This window comes from Epinephelus lanceolatus, chromosome 16 (assembly GCF_041903045.1).
Source record: "Epinephelus lanceolatus isolate andai-2023 chromosome 16, ASM4190304v1, whole genome shotgun sequence".
Lineage (NCBI taxonomy): Eukaryota > Metazoa > Chordata > Actinopteri > Perciformes > Serranidae > Epinephelus > Epinephelus lanceolatus.
In genome coordinates this window covers 40562716-40584058 of record NC_135749.1, presented here as the reverse complement: position 1 = coordinate 40584058, position 21343 = coordinate 40562716, and the positions used below count along the sequence as shown (strand labels likewise).

Below are 21343 nucleotides of genomic sequence, written 5' to 3'. Positions count from 1 at the left end.
ATACATTACAACAAACGTTCTGATCCATATGTGTCGCTAATTGTATCTGTTGTTACAAGCTCGTCTGTGTCGAATCCAACATTTACCATCATGTCTGTCCACCAGTGTCAATTTTGACAGCTATTCTATATTTAGTCTTAATATTGAGATGAAAATTCTTATTACCTATGTTTTCTGTATGTTTTTATCTTTGAACTAATCCAGTGATGCTAATTCATGTATCAGAAATTAGAATCAAGGTGACAGGTTGTATAGAAATTTAATTTAGACAATTTTTTCTACAACTCCAAATAATTTCTGCACACTTCCAAACTGTCATTTCTCCAGCAGTATTTGACAGGTTTAAGGGCTGATTTGCGAGCACACACTGACTGATCATCATTTAAAAAGCTCAACATCTCTCTATTTATTCTCTCAAAATTTGACACCAGTAATAACTAATGTGAGACGACTATGATATGTACCCAGGTTGACTGTAAACTCTGACTTATCTATGTCGCTGTTAAGAAGCAGAAAAATAACTTCATTGAAGCCTGAATTCTTTCCTCATCTGCAGCATTCTAGTCTGGAGGTTTAAACTTGTGTCCTCTCACAGAGTTGGTGATTTAAACTAAACTTTCATCTCTGTCAGAGAAAACTGATCTGAGTTCAGACTGTTTACTTACAGCACAGCTACACTCACAGATAACTGAGCCTCCTACCTGCCTGTCAAACACCATCAACCCAGAAACCTTCTCCAGTGCAGACTAAGTGGAGTCCTGCGGGATCAGCTGTGAAGTCTGGCAGCCAGTGGGTGCTCGCTCCGCTGCTGTTCAGTGGCTAACAAGCAGAGCTAACCGTTAACAGCCACTGCTGCAACTAACACAAAGCCATTCAGCAGCTCCACCATCCACAGACACACATGGCTGATTATTTACTGCTGAATTAGTCAACGTCTTTTACAAATTTATGGTCCAGATTTAATCTACTTCTTATGAGGTAAGTGATTTACAAGGCCTCTTAACACCAATGATTTTCATTTCTGCAACAGAGCAATTTAAATAAGATCTAATTAGCTGATTCACTGTTAAAATACCATCCCACCAAAACAACAAAAATCCTGTGAATTCAAACACTGATCCAGATTTCAGCCTTAAAACTAAATTGATAATGTAGTGCTAATCATGGATTTCAAGAGACACAAGAGGATGTAAAATGTACAATATCTGCAAGAAGACCTGAAAGAAAGTTATATGATTTTCTTTAACCATTTATGTTGATATTTGTAATATTTCCTCCAATTTGCATGATTAATAAAAGACTTGTTCCTGGCCCTTAAATAATAAAAAATGTCCAAACATCATAAGGAAACAATTAAGTTCTGTGTTGTGCTTTTTGGTGTGTTTATTTCTCTACAGTGGATTTCTTTCTGTATGATTATTGAACAAGATTGAACATCCAACATTTGTGCACTTCATTGTGTGTGTGTGTGTGTGTGTGTGTTGACTGACCTGGCAGCGATGTACAACATGTGGTTGATGCGTAGCAACCTCTGAAAGTCCAGGCCCAGACGCAGCGTGTCATTGTCCTGAAGCAAACCCTGAAAACTTGGAAACTGATACGACTCTGCAGAGAGAGACACAGAGAAGATGAGGAAACAAGAGAACAGGCAGGAGAGTTTATAGGGACATTAGAAACGTGTCAAAGGGACACTCTTGGCCTCAGTTACATCAGAAAATTGGTCAATCATGACAGGTGCAGATTTTCTCCTGCATTCTTCCCACATTCATTCTGTCTGGGTCCTAAGTTGCCCACTAACTGAAGTCTGATCTTCAAAACACTATCAGATATTTTTAAAATGAAAATTCACTCAACCCCTTTGACAGCTACTTTTGGCATTGTAGGAGTGGAAAATAAGAATCTTTCAAGACCTAAACTCAAAGTATTGAAATCTGTCACTTTATTAGCACAGAGATTCTCCACTGGAAGAACCCTGAGGGCAGTAATGCAACATCTCAAACTTGGGACACTAAGATTGAGGGATGTACAATATTGGATTTTTTGCCAATATCCGATATGCCAATATGCAACAACTAATTTGACCAATAACCAACACTTGGCTTAACTCTAAACCCCCACCTTTTTGTTAATAACTTCCCCTGAAGTAAGTCACATGTACTTACTGTTTTACATCTTGTTGCAGATCATAATACATGCAATTGACCTTTCGCTTAGCCCCGCCCCTTTGTGATGGTCCAACAAGCTGTCAGAGTAAGCATGGAGCCCACACTGTAACTAACTGCACTCCCTGAAGAAATATTATCATATTTTTGAAAAAAATGAAACTGTGATTCCAGAAAGAAGCAGACAAAGGGGTCTACAAAATGCACTTGAAGGATACATCATGGATGTCAGACTCAGCAGCAAAAACAGGTTAAAAAGACAAAGATATCTAGAATCTAAAGCCAAACTATAGGCTACAGATCACAGTGTAAAAGTCAATCACCACATCACTGGTGATCGCCACAGAAGACAATGAATATAAAGGGAAACTTTGCCAATATTGAACAAGCTGTGTGGCATCGCAGTGTGTGCGGATGAACAGTGTTTGGCTTCACCCCCATGTCACTGCCAGCAGCACTCGTACCTCCACCACTGGACGGGCAGGGATCTGCGCAAAACACAATGAGACACAGCTGGTTGAATATCAACCAAGTTTCCCTGCTTCCCTTCACTGGCTTCTGTACAGCAGGGTAGGTATTTTTTTCAGTTATAATCATTAAAAAGCAAAAGCAGCATGTGTATACATTCAGTAGGCTATATCTTCAGTAGCCAGCTGGCTAGGCCTACACTTTTCAGGGTTTGATTTTTGGTTTTGGAACAGGGAAGAAACATATATCTTTTCCCAACCTCTCTAGGTAATGAGTATCATTAATACACAACGAGCACCAGGCACAACATTTGGCTCCAAATCCACAAAACCAGCCTGAAAATGAAGGAAATCTGAAACAACTGCATTAGAGTCAGTGGAGCACAGCTGTATTATTGTTGGACCCTGGTCTGAGCTGGCCCGATGATTGGCCAGTTTGCGTCCAGGGGCGGGACTTAGCAAAGGGACAACTGTCTGTTCCTTTAAAGTTTGTGTATGTATGTAGGTATCTGAATACGTGTGTACCTGTGCATATGTACACAGTTTGTTAATGTGTACTGTATCTTGAAATGCTGTATAGCAGTTTATATGTTGTTTAAAAAAAAAAACAATAAAAATATGTTAAAAAGGTTGATCATCATGTTTCACACCTGCTGTGCTGCCTTGTCTGTTTGGATAAATAAACTAAGCACAAAAAGTAAGGAAATTTGTGTTTGGTAGATTAGTCCTTTGTTGTAACAATGCTTCTTTGGCAATAAATTTTATACTGTTGGAAAGTCTGTTTATTTCCCTTTAAAATGGTGCCACATTTGTGAGGAGCATGCATTTGTGGGATGAGCAGCAGAACTGAGTATGTGGGTTGCGCCAATGCCAAACAGCTTTTTTTTTTTGCTGTTGACTCTTGTTTGGTGTTGTTTGGTGGATTGGATGATTGGAGTCTGAAAAAAGAAAAAAAACATTGGCAATTTAAAAATGTATTCATTTAACAAACAGGAGCCTCAGTCGTGTGTAGAAGAACCATACACAGCCACAACAGCCTGGCACCTCCTCTTCATGCTGGTCACCAGCCTGGTCACACACTGCTGTGGGATGGAATCCCATTCTTCAACCAGTATTTGTTGCAAGTCAGCCAATGTGGTTGTGTTGGTCACTCTGGCACAAACAGCACGCCCAAGCTGATCCCACAAGTGTTCAGTGGGGTTGAGGTCAGGACTGCTGACAGGCCATTCCATCCTCTCCACTCCCAAATTCTGGAGGTAGTGTCTGATAAACCGCTCTGTGTGGGGGCAAGCGCTGTCATCTTGGAGAATAGAGATTGGTCCCAGACTGTGGAGACATGGGATTGCCAATGGCTGCAGAATTTCATCTCGATATTTCTCTGCATTGAGATTGCCTCCAATGATGACAAGCCTCGTTTTTCCAGTGAGGGAGATGCTGCCCTACACCATCACACTGCCTCCACCAAAAGATGTTACTGCAGCAATCAGCAAAAGCGTTCTCCGCGTCTTCTCCACACAATCTGGACTCATTGCTGAACATAACGTTCCTCCACATGTTCAGGTTCCAGTGCACGTGTTGCCGACACCAGCGCAAACAGGCCTGATGGTGAAGGGCAGTCATGGCAGGACTCCTGGTGGCCCTATGAGACCGGAGATTGGCTGCGTGCAGTCGGTTCTGGATTGTCTGGGCAGAGAGCCGTCGGCCATATCGTCCTGCAAACCTTGACTGCAAATCTGTAGAAGACTGCCTATGGTTCCTAAGTGCTGACAGGATGAGGAAACGGTCTTCTTGGGGTGCCGTCTTCTTGGGACGCTCACTTCGCAGCCTGTCTCTGACATCCCCCGTTATATAGAACTTGGCCTTCAGTTTGCAGATGGTACTAGGGCTCTCTCCAAATAATGCTGCAACTTGGTTTTGCAGAACACCAGCTTGAAGTTGCCCTATCGCACGGGCTCTATCCAGATCAGTCAAACGTGGCGTGCCGATTCTTGGAGCAGACGCTGCAGTAGGTCCCATGCTCACAAGTGGCATGGGACCAACTTCAAGCTGGTGTTCTGCAATACCAAGTTGCGGCATTATTTGGAGAGAGCCCTAGTACCATCTGGCTCCTGGGGGTACCAGAAGCTCAAAACAAGAGTCAATAGCAACAGAAAGAAAAAAAAAGCTGTTTGGCATTGGCAGAGAAGATTTGGCAAATTTTTCATGCCAGCAACCCACATACTCAGCTCTGCTGCTCATCCCACAATTGCATGTTCCTTACAAATGTGCCACCATTTAAAAGGGATGTTATGTTTTGAGCTCAGTTCCTGAAAGAGACATGAGCTGCCAACAAAACCTCATTTGTAAAATTTTTATTTTTCAGTTACAGTTAAATACAATAATTTTTGGTGCTGCTAACAAAAGAAACCACACCGACTTTGCAACTGTGAAAAATGTTTCTGTGTTTGTTGTTGCAGGCTAAATATTCTCTGTGTGCACTGATAACATATTTCTGCACACAGGCATGCACATTCTTGTATACGCGTGAATGTGCACAGTATCCTTCCATTCCCAGAAAATAGAGCTCCCTGAGAGCCAGGGTGTAATTCAAACACATGCTTTAAGTTATGCATACAGAGAGTATAATGTTTTAAGTTTTAACTGTATTCTTTTACATTTTTGGTAAATTAGAACCATGAAAATCTATCGAACAGAAATTATTATGCATTTAAACAAAGAAAAAGAAAATAGTAGTATTAAAAACTTCTGGAAGAAAAGGTTGGTGAAGGAAACAAGTCTGGCTTAAATTTCTGGAGGCAACAAGGGATTGTTTTAATTAAGCAGCTATTCATTCATTCATTCTTTATTTCTGTGTCGTGTCATATGTTTGGCCCATCCCTCATGGGATTACAAGACACCACTTTTTACAAAACATACATCTTCCGGTCTTGCATACAAAACTTGTGGCAAAAGAAAAAGAAAGACAGACAATACAGAGGTATATATATATTTAACATAACTATCACAAATCTATACATTATCTTGATAAAGAGCTTTTTTCCTCTTCTCCCAGGCTTTCTCCACATACCTGGCTAATTTATATGTTTCATATGTGAACAGCCAACTCAGTCTTTGTGCATCGTCCATAGGCCTGTCGCGATTTGCGAAGTCTGTTAATTGCACGGTAAATTAAAAGGGAGACGGTAACTTTTCCAGCCACGATTAATTGCCATATTCATGTGTGTTTGTTTTCCTCGTCTCTCTCCACCAAAGAGACTGGACGACAAGTGCGTTCACTGCCGTGCCTCGTAATGAACGGACGGAAGGCTCTCGTCATCGAGTTTCTTTGTCTCTGTGGGGGAGGTGGGGCTATGGGCTACACACACACGTGAGGGGGAGACGAGGCGAAAAAAAAAAACAAAAACAGTTGAGCGTAAAAGAAAGACATGGAACTTGTTCCTAAACCAAATGCCACGGCCCCTGTGTGCGAGTGTTTTCGATTTAAACCAAATGACAGAGGGGAGCCCAGTAATTTGGATGAGCCAGTATGCCAGGTTTGTTCTAAAACCATCTCAACAAAAAGAGTGACTATGACCAACTTAACTGCACACCAGAGAGTGAGAGACTGAGAGTCTATTTTTTTGTATTTATTCATTAATTTCGATATTTTTACGTGTTATTTCAGATATTTAAATTTTCTTTTTTGCATTTCTAAATATTCTTGTTAAATAAATGTTTATTTCTCTTTAAAAGGGTGTACTTGCATCAATATGCCTTTATTATCATTATATAAGTTTAAAAAATGGTCTAAAAACAGCAAAATTACAACAATAATAAAAATGGTCTTAAAAGCACACTATTATGCAATATTATTGCTTGTCGCAATAATTTCTGACGCAATTAATTGCCCAGCAAAATTTGTTATCGTGACAGGCCTGATAGTCCATATTTATAAAATCAACGTCCATTCTTATCTTACTAAACATTCATTTTATTGTCTCCTTTATTAATAAGCAGTTTAATAACCACGAAGAAACGACAACCGTCCAGTGAGTGACGAAGCCATCCAATCAGGAGGGGTTTGTTTATACTATGAGACACAATCATATACATTTGAAGGCAGAATAGAACCAGGATTAGAATCTGACATCATCATCAATCAGAGAGTCTCTACTCACGCTCTGAGCTGACCATGTTGATTGGCTCCAGGTCTTTGGGAAAGGGTGCGGTCAAGGCTGACTCAGACAGGAAACAGGAAGTGAGGATTAGGAGCAGCAGCAGCAGAGGAGGAGGCAGCGGCTGCCACCATGGTGACAGCCAACTGTTCGTAGCCATTTTGTAGGATAGAGAGAGAGAGGGGAGGAAGGGTGTGGTGACGTCAGCAGGTCATGGTGGGTGCTGGCTGTGAGGAGAGAGATAGATGGGTTAAAGGCAGGAAATACAAAAAATAAAGGTAGTGCAGTAAGTGTGTGTGTGTGTGTGTGTGTGTGTGTGGGTCCTCTCAGTCTGCAGCTATAAATGATGGGGGATTAGCATTTAGCCTCACAGTTAGCCCTGTATTAACCTGCAGTTCACAGAGCACAGCCTACAATCAATTACTTGGATTAACATTAGTTTAGCCTGGGTGTGTTTGTGCTTATTTTGACAGCACACACACGCACACACACACACACACACACACACACACACATATGGACATAGCACCAAATTTGTTCAGAGATTGTCATTATACCTTGATGATGTTGTTGTTGATCTTGGAACAACTACAAATTTAAATTGATTTAAAATCACCTGACATTATTTTTCTTCATAAGATGAGATGCATCAGCAGGAGGCAAATCTTGGAAATATTTTCTCAGATATAGACTTTTATCTTAGTTATGTAAAAACTTTAGAAAACAAAAGCTATGTGTCACTGTGACCTTTCAAGATTGTAAATTTAGAGTTCACCTCTTTGCAGCCTTTTGCTGAATGTAATAAAAGAGAAAACAAATCTCTTGATGTCAGGTGGTTTAAGAGTTGGTGTGGAAAGATAACAGACCAAACATCAGGTTGAATTTACATCTTCGAACAGCATTATTGGACAGAAATAACCTGCTGTCAGTGAAAGAATTTTTCAGCTGCAAGTACATCTGATAGTCATTAGCACCAGCGTACCTCCCTACAGAGGCTTTGTAACAGCTTGTTTCACAAGTCTGCACCTTCATGTGTCTTTTTAACCTTTAGGTAATCTTTGTTTTTTTACACTACAGGTACAAACACTTGATTTAAAGCACCTGAACAGTGTCTGACTAATTAAACACAAGTTTTCCAACCAAGTACTGCAGAATACAGTAATATTTGTTGGCTGTTTGAGAAAGACAAAGATGTGTTTCATTAATAAAAAGTTGTTGCTGCGCTTCACACCTGCACCCTCCATTAACACTATCTGATTAGCCAATGGGCTACTGCAACCAGATCACCAGAAAAAATGGTGGTATTGTGTATTTCTGCAAAACCACAGTTACATTTGCACATTATTATGTAGCGAGGATATAAAGGAATAAAATCTACAGATAGTGTCTGGGCCTTTACTCACCACAGCTGCAGAGGGTACCAGCTTCATTTGAAACAAACTACATTTGAAACTCTCTGTATATCTTTACTTTTAATCCTCTCCTGTTTGTCCTGTTAAATTTAATACATTGTGCTGTCATTTCAAACTCAACACTTCCTGTATCTGTTTAATCTTAAAAGCCCCTCATAATTTCGATGTAAAGAATCACTTAATTTTCTTAAAAGGCTTTCATTGCGAAACAGAAACTTGTTGTGGAGGATTCAGTGACTTACATAGTTTGCATGCGGTACTTCAAATGTAGCTCCTCCCATCTGGTGACACTTTTTACATCAACACATTCTCACACCGACCTTGTCACATATCAACATTTGGTCATGGTCTTTCCACGTCCAGATACGACGTGAAAGGTACCATGGATGTGTTTGTTGTTCAAAATATGCTTCTGCTTTCACAGGAAATGTACACTTTACATACAGTCTTTTTCAAAATAAATGCACTACATCAGTAAAACGCCGCAAATTGACTTTTTTTTTGCCTTCAACAACAGACGCATGTGGTTAGGTTTAGAAAAAAATAACAGGGTTTGGCTTTACTATCTGACAGAATGCAAACACCGCTCTCTCCTGTGAAAGTCGATGTTTGTTGGAACCATCCACCACTGCTCCCACCTGCCCTACTCGTACCTTCCTAGCCTTTACTTTTGTTCTTGCCTGCCATGTTTCTCTCTGATGCCGCCGGGTGCCATTAAACTATAATAGCGACTGGCCATGTATCATTCCGACGTTAAAGGAGGTCTTTTTTTGTCAGTGTCTTATGACATCAAATCTGCCCAAGCGCCAGATTTTCGATGACTTTGGAGAGACACCAGGCTGTCTACATTACTGCAATAACAGTCCAGCTGGGACTTAAAGTGACTGAATGACATCAATGACATCACGCATGTCATAAATGATGACCAGCGATGATTGGTAATGGACCAATATGTAGTCTGTAACATCTGTCAGCCAAGTAACAGCAAGAGTTTATGACTCCACAATCTCCTAATCTGACGCAGTGACTGTTGGAACAGACAAAAATGTTCTTTAGTGTGAACCCGGCATCACACACTCATCCAGCAGTGATTATTGCCTAAATATCAAGACTATAATTGACTGGAAACAAAACTTTTTTTTAAAACAACTCATTGCAACTGGTTGAGAAATATAAAGGCTATAGTGCTACTGTCATTTGCTTACAGGCAAGTTTTGCCTCTTCAGTATGGCGATGCCACTGATGTATCACTGCAACGGGCTGACACAGTCAATGCAGTGTCTACGTATTTGCCTTTGGTTTCAACAACATAGTGAAGAGAAAAATCAGGTGAGTGTGAGATGATATCTGACCCAAATGACAACTCTGTGACCACTCGTCAAGACACTTCTATTTTGCATTTGTTCCAAATGCAACACTGTTTCTTTTGTTTGTTTGATTTGATTACAAATGATGATATCAGCTCAACAATTTGAGCGAAAAGTTGAGTCTTTTAAAAATGTACATTGATTTTTTTGGTATGTCCCCCTTTGGCTTTGATGACAGCGTGCACTCGAGCTGGCATGGACTCCACAAGTTTACCGTACTTTTGTATCAAGAAGTAGTTTGTCAGTGCCAAATTTGCTTAGATTTGATTGCTGACCTAGAATAGGAGCCAAATCTTAAATATTTCTTTTTCATTTTACATAAAATAAAACTTCTTCTTTTTTTTTTTTTTTTTTAATGTTTCTGAATCCTCAAATTTTCTGTTCATTTCCAGGTTTATGTGAAAGTATAAAGATTTAAAATTTGGTCTCACTTTTTTGGACCCCACTGTACAGTATACATATATATAAATGTATATATATATATATATATATATATATATATATATATATATATATATATATATATATATATATATACACACACATTTATATATATGTATACTGTACAGTGGGGTCCAAAAAAGTGAGACCAAATTTTAAATCTTTTTCTGTTCATTTCCAGGTTTATGTGAAAGTATAATTTTTGTATATATATACACATATATATATATATATATATATATATATATATATATATATATATATATATATATATTATATATATACATATATGTATATGTGTGTGTATATATATATATATATATATATATATATATATATATATATTTAGAGAGAGAGAGAGAGAGAGACTACACACAGTCTGTATGTGTTACATGTGACATGACCTTCTCAGAAAAGGGAAGAAATGTCTCCAACAAGAACTAAATAAAGCAGCCTTTTCTCCAAGGTGAGCTCTGTGTGTGTGTGTGTGTGTGTGTGTGTGTGTGTGTGTGTGTGTGTGTGTGTGTGTGCTTGTACATACTGCATAGTGAGGACCAAAAACTGTGATGATGAGGACATTTTCAGAAAATAAGAACATTTTGGCCAATTTTCGACCTCTTCAAAGGCCTTCTTGAGGGTTAAAGGAATAGTTTAATTTTTTTTCTAAGTGGGGTTGTATGTGGTACTTATCAATAGACAGTTTATTACATACAGTAGATGGCGGTCGGCATTCCCCCACTTTGGAGAAGCAGGCTGGAGTCCTACTCTCAAGCTAAGCAATCTACTGCTGTGGACAGGGTCAGCAACAAAATGTGTTTCAGCCACCTTAAAGGGCCAGTGTGTAATATTTGGCATGGTTTATTGTCAGTCTGAATCTGAATCTGAATATTCTACCCATTAATATGTTTATATTAAGTGTATAATCGCTATAAAATAAAATTTGTTTGGTCTTCGTAGCCTTATAATTATGCTTTTATATATATATATATATAGCAAGGGCCTTGCTTTAGAGAGGTCGCCATCTTGCACCGCCATGTATGTACGGCAGACCGAGCGGACAATCCAGCCAGCCAGAGAACGCGTTTCGCGTGTATAAATGAACCAACGAAGACAGCGGAAGGAAGGAAGAAGGAGGAGGAAACAGCAGAGAGTGTTAGTAGTTCGTCGATAGAGAGTAGTGAAAAGTTTTTTTAGTTATAAAGTTTGCGAATGGACCACACTTACCACGCAACAAGAGAGAACGAACCCGAACCGTCATCTGCGAGGAAAAGAAGACGCAACTTCACTCCTTGTGATGCACTCTCTGCGGCGCTTTTCCTCCTGATGATATATCTCCCCAACGATGGTAGCAGTAGCACCGAATCCCATTCTGTGCATTCAGCCTCTCTTCTCGCCTGCTCAGCATCAAACACATGGAGTTCCTCATCTGTATGCTCCAGCTCAAACAGGTATGGCTCTGGGTCTGTATCCGCTACAAGAAACTCTTCAAAATCGCGTTCAAAGTCGTCCATCGCAGCTGCTATAGTCCGGAGATATTGCTAGGCTAAATAAACACCTGAGCTCTGTTTACAGGCTATGCTGTCAGTCAGTGTGCGGGCTGGAGATTGGCGGAGCAGAGAGGGAGGGGGTGCCAACTCGGTATGGTAAACGAGTATGTGTGTATGAAGTGTGTCTGTTACGCTAGAAGAGTCAGAGTTTGGGACGGAGTCTTTTACCCCCTGGAGTGATACCAGAGTTTCTGGAGTACTCCAATAAACTGGCCTTTTTCCCGAATGCTCCTCTGGTCTCCTGCTCGTGAGGGATTCATTACAATATCGTAACATGGTTTAGATTTCTAAATAAATATTCACCTCGTTGCTAGATAGACCTATTCCTGAAAAACTCGTGCGCAAGGCTTTTTGTCCCTACGAGGCCGCTGTCATTTACCCAACGAGAGGGGTGAGTGAGTGAGCCCTGCAATCTAGAATTTGACCACTGATGTCACTGTTTTCAACCCATTTTACACACTGACCCTTTAAGAAGTCCCACCTAAATCGTCAATATCAGTTTAAATGTGCAATATGTAATTTTCTGCCGCTAGGGGTCTCAAACCAAAACAATAACAGAAGACAGAGTTGGATGACGTCACGAAGTAGCGTGGGATCATGGGAGTTGTAGTCATATAACAGATAAAGATCTGACGTTCCTCACTCCGTGAAACCGAAACCGGCCGTGGCAGTTTTTTTGGCAGAGCGAGCTTCAGCAGCAGAGAAATGCTCATGTTTACCGGGACAGCTTCAGTGTCGGAAGGTGCAGAAACCATCAGTGCATAATCATGATCCATGACGAGTTAGCTTAGCCTAGCAACAGTAACGTCTCATCAGGTCTGCTTCTTCTCCTCCTTCATTTAATGACTATGGTAACTGGAGTTACGTCGCCATTGACATGCGACCTAATGACACAGTCCGTAACTTTTATTAATATTTCATATTTATCTGGGTTTGAAAAATTGTTGGAAACATTTCTGATAATCGAAGTACACAACTAAACAAAATACACTGCCTGGCCAAAAAAAAAGTCGCCACCTGGATTTAACTAAGCAAATAGGTACGAGCCTCCTATTGGATAATTACTGCATGGGCGATTATCTTTCAGCTGGCAACAAGTTATTTAACCCCAACTGGTGCAATGAGTTGCTTCTCATTTCCTAAACAACCATGTCGAAAGACACATCCCGTGGTCGTGGAAAAGATGTTAGTCTGTTTGAGAAGGGTCAAATCATTGGCATGCATCAAGCAGAGAAAACATCTAAGGAGATTGCAGAAACTACTAAAATTGGGTTAAGAACTGTCCAACGCATTATTAAAAACTGGAAGGATAGTGGGGACCCATCATCTTCGAGGAAGAAATGTGGCTGGAAAAAAATCCTCAATGATCGTGATCGGCGATCACTTAAACGTTTGGTGAGATCAAATCGAAGAAAAACAACAGTAGAACTCAGGGCTATGTTTAATAGTGAAAGTAAGAGCATTTCCACACGCACAATGCGAAGGGAACTCAAGGGATTGGGACTGAACAGCTGTGTAGCCTTAAGAAAACCACTAATCAGTGAGGCTAACCGGAAAAAAAGGCTTCAATTTGCTAGGGAGCATAAAGATTGGACTCTGGAGCAATGGAAGAAGGTCATGTGGTCTGATGAGTCCAGATTTACCCTGTTCCAGAGTGATGGGCGCATCAGGGTAAGAAGAGAGGCAGATGAAGTGATGCACCCATCATGCCTAGTGCCTACTGTACAAGCCTGTGGGGGCAGTGTTATGATCTGGGGTTGCTGCAGTTGGTCAGGTCTAGGTTCAGCAACAGTATGTGCTCAAAGAATGAGGTCAGCTGACTACCTGAATATACTGAATGACCAGGTTATTCCATCAATGGATTTTTTTCTTCCCTGATGGCACGGGCATATTCCAAGATGACAATGCCAGGATTCATCGGGCTCAAATTGTGAAAGACTGGTTCAGGGAGCATGAGACATCATTTTCACACATGGATTGGCCACCACAGAGTCCAGACCTTAACCCCATTGAGAATCTTTGGCATGTGCTGGAGAAGGCTTTGCGCAGCGGTCAGACTCTACCATCATCAATGCAAGATCTTGGTGAAAAATTAATGCAACACTGGATGGAAATAAATCTTGTGACATTGCAGAAGCTTATCAAAACAATGCCACAGCGAATGCGTGCCGTAATCAAAGCTAAAGGCAGTCCGACAAAATATTAGAGTGTATGACCTTTTTTTTTGGTGGTGACTTTTTTTTTGGCCAGGCAGTGTATATAATATTGGTTTAGTCATTTTTAGACATTTTTATGTGGAAAAACTACATATTATACCTTTAAGTGTATGCTATATTTAGAATACTACAAACTAACTTACTGATCAAAATAGCAGCCAGCAGCTCCTGTGTTTAATTTTTCAGGTTGTAAAATTGCATTATTTATTTATTTATTTTGATGACCGCGATTCACAGCATTAGATTTCTTAGGTTCCATGTCAGTACTCCAGCCTGCTTCTCCAAACTGTACGTGTGCCGGCTGCCATCTACTGTAGGTAATACACTGACTATGGATACGTTCCTCATACAACCCCACTTCAAAAAGTCTCAACTATCCCTTTAAGGCTTGGTTTTAGGTTTCAGGTTACATTTACATACTGTTATTATACACATATGACTATTGTCACACAAGTATACTGTCAGATATTAATACATACTTTCAACATATTGTACCACAGTAGCCAGAACTATAACTATAATATTATTACTTTCATTAATGTTGTTGTAAGCTACTGTCATTACCTGCATCTCTCTCTCTCTCTCTCTCTCTCTCTCTCTCTCTCTCTCTCTGTCTCATTGTGTCATATGGATTACTGTTAATTTATTATGCTGATCTGTTCTGTACGACATCTATTGCACGTCTGTCCGTCCTGGAAGAGGGATCCCTCCTCAGTTGCTCTTCCTGAGGTTTCTACCGTTTTTTTTCCCCGTTAAAGGGTTTTTTTTTTGGGGAGTTTTTCCTTATCCGCTGTGAGGGTCTTAAGGACAGAGGGATGTCGTATGCTGTAAAGCCCTGTGAGGCAAATTGTGATTTGTGATATTGGGCTTTATAAATAAAATTGAATTGAATTGAATTGAATTTAGGTTTAGGGTAAGGGTAAGGGCTGTGGGGCTGTGTTTAGACATTTAGCTGTGAAGGTTAAGTGTAGGGTAAGTGGCTCGGGAATGCATTATGATAACAAGGGATAAAGGAATAAGGAATAAAACACGCACACACACACACACACACACACACACACTGAGGAGGCACAGCGAGGGTCTGAGAGACTTTTCATATTTTTGTTATTTGGTGGCAAAAGGCGTCAGAGAAATCCTCCAGGTTCGACTGTGTCTGCAATTTATAAACACCAAATCTGTCTGTGTCTTCCTGTCTGTCATGCACATACACACAAAGTAGAAGCTAATGCTGAGCTAACAAGAGGAAGCGGAATTTACTCCAGCAGAAGGACCCCCCCCCCGAGAAGTGTCAAACACTTAATTTCCTGCATTCTGGCTATTTTATGCACCAATTTGTTCTTGTTCTTTTAATGTATCAGGTTCAAAGTGCTCACTTCTCTCAACATGAATGTGAAGAGAAAAAAGAGTCACTATAGTAAACAGTTGCATCAGTTATATTAAGGTTGAAAACATCCTATTATAGACAGGTAAAATGTTTGGACTGTCAAAATAAATAATAATAATTATAGCTGCTGCGCAGCGATGGGTCAGGTCCGGGCATTTTTAGGCAATTCTGAGCAACAAGCAGAAGAATTGGAAGACATTTAGGAATTTAGCAACACAATCTGCCTTTTGCATCAGCTGAGGCTTGACCTCACAACCTCTGAGACAAAGGATCAAGTTCTATCTCACTGAGCTAATTAGTCAGTGACCATTCATGTGTAGCTTCACAAATTGACTAAGCCAGACGTGAAGGTTTAGCAGCCGTCCATGCATAGAAAAGCAGATTTCAAACCTACTGTAAAAAATTCAGTTATCGAAACAAAAATCTTAAAATACACATATTGCATCTAGACAGCATGGAGATGTTGGTAATTTGTTTGTAACAATGATTGATTTGCTCCATAAGTGGAAAAACTGATGTTTAAAATTGCCATTTTTACATTGACTCCAATTGTTCACATTAGAGCAAAATTCAAAATACTGTCAAAAATTCAGTTTTTGAGATAAAATTCTGAAATTTGCCACACATCATCTACCATGACTCTGGAATTTTGTTATTTTTTTCATGAACATTGAAGATTTATTTAGCAAGAATTTGCATGTATATGTTTACAGTACCATTTACAGTCAAACATTTTGATGAACTGTAGGCTCAATTTTTGATAAATCAAAAATCTGAGAAACATAGTTTTTGTAGGACAGTCTGAAGATGCTCTGTAGCAAGTTTGGTGTCAATTGAGCAAAAATTGTGGGAGGAGATAGGTTTAAGAAGTTTTACAGTTTTTGAAAAAAACAGAGTGATGAACTTCGTCACGTATGGTTGATTTGTTATGAATTTTAGACTTTAGAACTTTAGACGCTTGCTGTAGCGCCACCATCAGGAGTATTGGCTTGAGTTTACAGTTGAGGATATCTGGCATGAGACTGGACCTTTGTGCAAAGTTTGGTGAGTTTTCACCCATGGGAAGTATGATTTCCTTGGAAGAAGAAAGAAGAAGAATACCTAGGATTACAATAGTGTCCTGGCAGCTTAGCTGCCCGGACCCTAATAATCCCTTTTATGTATGGAACCTCCCATCTAGAACAAGCTTGAGAAGCACCCTCGTTTGAGGACTTGGCTCAGATTCTGGAGTTACTCCTTCAGGATTCTGACCCCATTTGATTCGGCGGTGGGAACTTCTTGTGACGGAATGCCTCTGCTGACGTCGATCCCAGCAGGATTCAAACCCTTGACCTTCCGCATGGAGGACGAGCGATCTAACCACTACACTGTCAAAATATATCTATTCAGTATATTTGAAAGAAACAAGACAGGGGAGGCTATATGCGAGACTCCTGTAGTTAAACCTTTTAAGACCTTTTTAAAGAAACTTTCCACAGCCTACTGTTTAAGACCTCATCACCACGTCCAGTTCTACCTGGTTATATCAGAAACTTTATTTACATTTACTATAGGACATTGACTGTAAGATAGCACAACTAAACAGTCAGTAGTTCCTGATAACTCCTTGGACCACGGTGTCCATGCAACATGATTCAGGGTGGGGATAATAAAATGAGGTGGGCATGAAACATACAGTGAGAGATTTAGCTTCAGAGGTACAATTCGTTTGTAGGTTTGTCAGTATAGACCCTTTTACTGTTAGTAAACAGTTTGACTTTTTTTGGTGGGCAGGACTTTGCTGGAGGCAAAAAAAATATCCACAGACATTAGGAAGCACTAGCTAGCAAGTTCTGTTGGCTTGTTTTAGACAATGGAAGAAGATGATGCGAGTGGTGCATTCAGAAATACTCATTAGCCCCTTTTCCACCAACATTTCCAGGAACCTTTATTACCAGGAATTTATTTACCTGGGTAAAAGAATTCCTGGTAATCTGTGTGGTTTTTGTTTCCACCGCACCTCAAAGTTCTGGAAAATGTATTCAAATTAGCGTGATGACGTAGATGATTCGGCGTGTGCCCTGTATTTGGCTCAGCCAGCTTGGCTGGTTACATGCTGGTGTAGAGAGTTGGGGCTGTTTGTCTCAGCCAGCAGCTAAGTTTAAAAGTATTTTAAGATAAGTGTCAAACTAAGTAAGTCTACATACAGACAGCTGTCATTTGAGCTTATTAGTAACAATTCACTATCAGCTGAACTAGCGTGCTGTCCTTGTGTAAAACATAACGTTAGTGACGGTGAATGAGACTGTGGACAGAGCATATTGAATATCGCTGTCTACATGTTTACATGTTCATGCTGCTGAACACATGTATTGATAAATTACTGGCTTCTTACTCGCTAAGGTTTAATGTCACTTACAGTAACAAGTGTAGCTGCTGTCAACTCGAGTCATTTTCAAGTTGTCTTCACTTTGTTTCCACTGCGGCCGCTCAGCTGTTCACAGATTACCGTGTCGCATTGGTGTATGTGTGTGTGTGTGTGAAGGAGTTAAGCGCCCTAATTTAGCCCTGGGGTTTTTCAAAATCCCCAGTAAATGACAAAAGTTCCTGTGGTGTAAAAGGGGCTATTCTGAGTGCTGGAGGGCACTCTGGCACAAACTGGACTGTTCGTAAATTTGTAATGCTGTCGCAATGTAGGCTACCATTCGGTTATTCAGAGCACCGCACTCTTAGAGTGGCTGACTGCATTCTGGGCACTTTGTCTGGGGGTGCAGAGCAGCAGAGCGCCAAGCGGAGTGAATGTGTGATTAACATAACCATTCATTAATTCATGTAGAAATATAATGCTCCATTTCTTCGACCAACAGGGCTTTTATTTTAGTGTGGACTGCAGACTGAATTTATGAATGCACAATATCAGGTCACTCACTCTCCAGGAACGCAAGTCTTGAATAAGTAAACACTGACCAACGGGAGCAGACTGGCCAACCCATCCGCTTTTACTCAGTGGATGGAAGATGTCACAGGAAGCTTTGTGGTTGGTTACTATGCCAATCTTACAAAGGAGGACGACAAAGGATTTCCTCCAGTTTGTTCTGCTATCTTTTTAGCTAATAAGCTAAAAAGTTAGCATTACAGAGAAATCCAGTATTCCTCTTAATACCTCCCCAATTTCTAATGAGGTGGACATGATTACCCTTCATACACATAAAGTTTTTTAACCGTACAACAGGAAATACTTTTTCCCTAACTGATATGAAGTGTGACGTGAGCATTTTTGATGATCGCCTCTGTCCAGTCCTTTCGTCTTATCACATTTTAGCATAGTTGTCTTTATTCTTGTTGATGGGCAGTGGCAGCTGGTTTTGAGCCATGACTCCTTCTATTATGGCTCCCAATAACACAACAAGACCACATTTTAAGACTCCTATGTAGCCTCCAGCTAACAAAATGATGTCATTGTGACGTTGGTCCGAAAAGGGTCTGTTAGTGAGCATGTTATCATTTTGCAGTCTAAAATATTACTTATAGGCACATTCCTAAACTTAATTAGGCTAGCCTTAGTAATTGTCTGGCATTTGCATGACGATATTACCATTGTTTTAAATTAGATTACATTTGAGCCATTATTTCCATGTTCTTGTGCTTTTGATTTTCTCCTGAGTTGTGCAACAATTTACGAAGTCTGTTTCAATACGAGCATTATTAATTAATCATTAATAATTTGCTTGAAGTGTAATAATGATCATTAAAATATCACCATGATGATGATTTACAGGTACATGTGATGAATGTCTAATGTCTAATGAGTGGTAAAGCGGGCACAGATATTGATAAGGAAACGGATTTAAGGGTGCCTCTGCATCAATTCATGTCCCACTGTAAGAGTGGAATCAAGGCTCATGCATGTGCATCCAGCTCTACAATGACTATGTAAAACAGAATCAGGCACACGTGAGGATTTATGAATTCATAAACTTTGTACTTCAACACCCGGGCGTAAAGGGACCCTTGTATATCTTTATCAAGCAGCAGTCAGTAAGTGTGTCAGTGAGTGTGCCAACGGTGGTCCTGTGCATAGGAGTCTCCATAACCATGGCAACAATGACGCTGGGTGACAGGTGACAGACGGATGCATCCTCCAGACATCCGGGTACCAAAAAGGAGGGGGGGTAAAGCATTCATTTGAGGTGCTTCAAATGCTTTTTAAGTCATTAACTTATAAAAAGGGTCCCCTCCTCCGCCCTGAGGCAATGCCTTGATCAACAGCCCTGCTAGGTTCTTAAGACAATGCTTCTTTTATCCACCACATCCTGTCCCTTCCTGTCACCCCGGGGGATCACGCCATCCCCTCTCTTACTAAATGTTTGTGTGACAAAATTGAAATATCTTTTGGAAATTATACATTTGTTTCCCTTTTGTTGGTTGGTTTTCTATGTCCTTAACTTGTACACGTGCATAATCATGTTTTCTATCTGAATGATACATTGCTTTAACCCTGTAAAACAAAAGATTGATAAGTTGCAAAATTCAATTTCAATTTAAGTTTCCTCCAAAATAACATGATGCGACTATTTTTCAACTAGAGAGAGAGGCCAATATGACAACAATATCGAACGGCCAACAATATTGTTTTCACCATTATTATAAGCGAGTAATCAGAACGAAGTAGACCAGCACCAGCTGACCTCACTCTTCACCCCAGATTAATCGGAACCAGCGCCTGCCAGCCACTTGCCACAGTGGTTCTCGTGCCAAGCCCAAAGGCTTTCTGTAGCGTGAGGCAACCAACCTGGGGCACCCACGGGACATTGCAGACTCAACCGCTCCCACACTGCTGTGAGACAGCCGGCTTCATTCTGCTGGAAGGTCTGGGAGCTGCGAAGCGACAGCCCGTGGCCCCAAAAGGAGCTGCGCCTTTGATCCCTGCTGCTAAAAAGTAGGCCAAGAACTTCCATAACTTGAGTGAGCCGCTGTGCGGTGAAGAGTGAGGTCGAGCAGGAGGCTTAGTTAATTATCGTGATTTTAATTTAGGTTTCATTAGGTGAATGGTTTTGCGCATCCCTGCGTTCCCAATATATCTATATCTATATCTATATATCTATATATAATATATCTATCTATATCTATATATATATATCTATATATCTATAATATATATATATATATATATATATATATATATATACATATATATTTATCTTAACATACTCTGTCCCACTATCGCCAAACTAAATAACTCACATGAGTGTTACCTCTCATTTCATTCCATTTATATACTGTTGATTTTGTGTTGTGTCATATAATTATCATTTGCTATTCATTTATTCAGTTGTTACATATTTAGCTTAAATAAATCTTCATTTAGCGCCAAGCCGTTGTCTGTGTATATATCTTTTGGACAGGAGCTGAGATCACTGTATAGGGAATTCATAACCCAGATATTGAGATTGATTCATTACTGATAAGCGTGCTGACTAATTAATAAGTGACTTACGGAGTTATTAATGCGATTAGTCGCTTCCCTCATTAGGAGGGTGGCGCCCCAAAATTTTATTACGAGTGCAAATATTCTCAAAGAGGTATTTGCCCTACACTCATGTCATTCCAAGCACGTGGAAACATAATTTATGCAGCCGGGTTTGCACAGAAATAAGGGACAAATTGTGTCCCGTATTGACTCAGTAAGGAACAGTACATTTTACTTTTGTTGCACTTGAGATAATTCTCTGAAAATTTAAGGTCTTCTTTTGTTGGCGCTTACCTGTAGTTGCTATGTCAGGAGCAGTTGTAACATGGCTGCATTAGCCTCACTCTAGCCTACCATTAATGTTGTCTACTGTAAATTAAATGGGTTTTTATATTAACAGGTCAATTTAGCTTTGATAATGATATTGTGGACCCATGTTCATGTGTATTTTCAGAACCAGGCTCTAAATTTTGCCTCTCTAAGATCAGACTTGATTTAAGCAATATTACACAAGAGGGTGTGCTTTAACATCATTTGTGGCACGATAGTGGAGGACTGAGGTGCTCAAGTGCAATATTGCGATTATACAAATACAACTATTACCAAGAAAAAAGTAATTAAATAAATAAGTAGCAATTAGTACTCAAAATAAAAAAAAACAACAAAAACAAAACAAAACTTTTTGTGACTGGGAAAATACATAGGGTCAGACTAATAACTGGAAAAGAATCAGTCATGTCAGTA

At 40.0% G+C, this 21343-nt stretch overlaps 1 protein-coding gene across 2 annotated transcripts in view; it reads right to left on the bottom strand.

Moving 5' to 3' along the window:
* The window catches only part of LOC117263568 (semaphorin-6D-like), a 501073-nt gene that overhangs the window by 238088 nt on the left and 241642 nt on the right, over positions 1-21343 (bottom strand). For both annotated transcript variants that reach the window (XM_078176102.1, XM_033637073.2), the window contains exons 4-5: positions 6787-7010; positions 1491-1605 (exon numbers count right to left, since the gene is read on the bottom strand). In XM_078176102.1, coding sequence (XP_078032228.1) covers positions 1491-1605; positions 6787-6943 — 272 coding nt within the window. In that variant the 5' untranslated portion in view covers positions 6944-7010. The remainder of the gene's footprint in view (positions 1-1490; positions 1606-6786; positions 7011-21343) is intronic.